Source organism: Lipotes vexillifer, unplaced genomic scaffold (assembly GCF_000442215.2).
Source record: "Lipotes vexillifer unplaced genomic scaffold, Lipotes_vexillifer_v1.1 scaffold636, whole genome shotgun sequence".
Classification (NCBI taxonomy): domain Eukaryota; kingdom Metazoa; phylum Chordata; class Mammalia; order Artiodactyla; family Lipotidae; genus Lipotes; species Lipotes vexillifer.
Window position 1 is genome coordinate 715,646 of NW_006786547.1, and position 1,748 is coordinate 717,393.

The 1,748-nt window shown below is 65.8% G+C and overlaps 1 protein-coding gene across 1 annotated transcript in view; it reads left to right on the top strand.

The window, feature by feature from the left end:
* ANAPC2 (anaphase promoting complex subunit 2) overlaps positions 1-270 on the top strand; it is a 10,619-nt gene extending 10,349 nt beyond the window's left edge. Inside the window, exon 13 of the mRNA XM_007459003.1 lies at positions 58-270. Coding sequence (XP_007459065.1) covers positions 58-270 — 213 coding nt within the window. The remainder of the gene's footprint in view (positions 1-57) is intronic.
* The last annotated feature ends 1,478 nt before the right edge of the window (positions 271-1,748 follow it).

The window sequence follows — 1,748 nt, forward strand, 5'->3', positions numbered from 1 at the left end:
GGGGGGCGGGAGCGCCGCCCAGCGTGGCCTGACTGCCGGCCCCCGCCGTGCCCCCAGCTCTTCTGGACGTACATCCAGGCCATGCTGACCAACCTGGAGAGCCTGTCGCTGGAGCGCATCTACAGCATGCTGCGCATGTTCGTGGTCACCGGCCCCGCGCTGGCTGAGATCGACCTGCAGGAGCTCCAGGGCTTCCTGCAGAGGAAGGTGCGCGACCAGCAGCTCGTCTACTCCGCCGGCGTCTACCGCCTGCCCAAGAGCTGCGGCTGAGCCGTCGCCCGTCCCTGCCCGCGGCCCACACCCCACCCAGCCCCCAGGATGAGAGTAAAGCAGACGGTTCTTCCCCGCTCCCTGTCCTGCTGGCTCTGTGGGCTTCGTGGGCATGCGGTCAGGTTCTCCCTCCAGACCAGCCTCCGACAGAGCCTGGCAGAGCCTGGGCCCCAGGAGTCGGTGGGGAGCTGCACACCTGTGTTTGGGCTCCAGGCCGGGAGTCCTGGCACGTGGTATCTCTGGGCCACCGTGGCTGACAGAGGCCCCCGTCACTCTCGTGGCTTGGGCAGGAGCTCACCGGGGGTGGGCTGTCTGGGAGATGGGCCCTCCTGGGCCGCCCTCCTGAGGGACCTCCAGCTCCAGCCTCACCCCTCTGGCCTTTGAAAGAAGCCCTCGGCTCCCCCTCTCTCTGCCTGGCACAAGGGTCTGGCGCCCAAGTGCTGGGCTGAGAGCACCAGGGCTGCTGCTGTGGCCCGGGGTGGGGGGCTCCATCAGAATGCATGAGGTGGGCGGGTGGCCAGGCAGCCCCTGTGAAGCCAAGAACTTCTTGCGTCTCCAGCATGACGTGCTGCCTGGGATTCGCCTAGGCTCGGGCAGCTGCAATGCTGGGGGCTTCCAAGGAAGAGTGCTTTCAGAAAGGCCAGTTCATTCCGTGCCCTGAGGCGTGTGGTCAGGAGCGTCTGGGGGCCTCGATGTTCCTAGCACAAGGTGTCGGGCCCAGTGAGTCCAGCCATCCCCAGAGCTGCAGCACAGGGCTGTTGTGTCCGGAGCACAGGGTCCTGTCCAAGGCCGGCACTGGGGGCCCCGCACTGCCCTTGCTCCCAGGTCCCAGGAGGCGGGGAGGCTGTTAGCTCTGCCAGGCCCAAGGCCTTCAAAGCTGTGCTCGGTGCCACAGCCTCCGTGGCCCAGACCTTCGCTTGTCCAGCGGGAACTGCTCGAGCCCGGTGGCGCTGTCCCCACGGCAACAAAGGCCCTTTGGAACGAACTCTCCACTGCCCTGCTCCTCCCTGCGGTGCATTCCCAGGCCTGGAGCCATGCCCGCTGCCCCCCAGACATGCTGCAGCTCCCCACCAGTCGGTGCCCCCACTGCGCTCTTTGGCCTGTCCTGCTCGAGGGCCCTAGTGTCAGTCCTGCTCTGGGGCTTTTCTTCTGCTTCTTGGCTGTGCCGAGCAGTTTCTGGGACGTCGTTTCCCCACCCACGGATTGAACCCAGGCCACAGTAGTGGAAGCCCGCAATGCGAACCCCTAAACTGCCAGGGAGCTCCCTCTAGGGCTTTTCCTTCTTGCTCCACAGGGTGGTGTTTGCTGTGGGGTTTGGAGAGATTAGCTGCATAGCCTTAGCAGTTTGAGGACTCTGACAGGCCAGTGGGGTCCCTGCCTTGGGCTCCACCTGCTTGGCCCCTCCAAGGCGGGCTGCACTGTGGTCACAAGAGGGGCTTGGGACTTCCCTGGTGGCGCAGTGGTTAGGAATCCGCCTG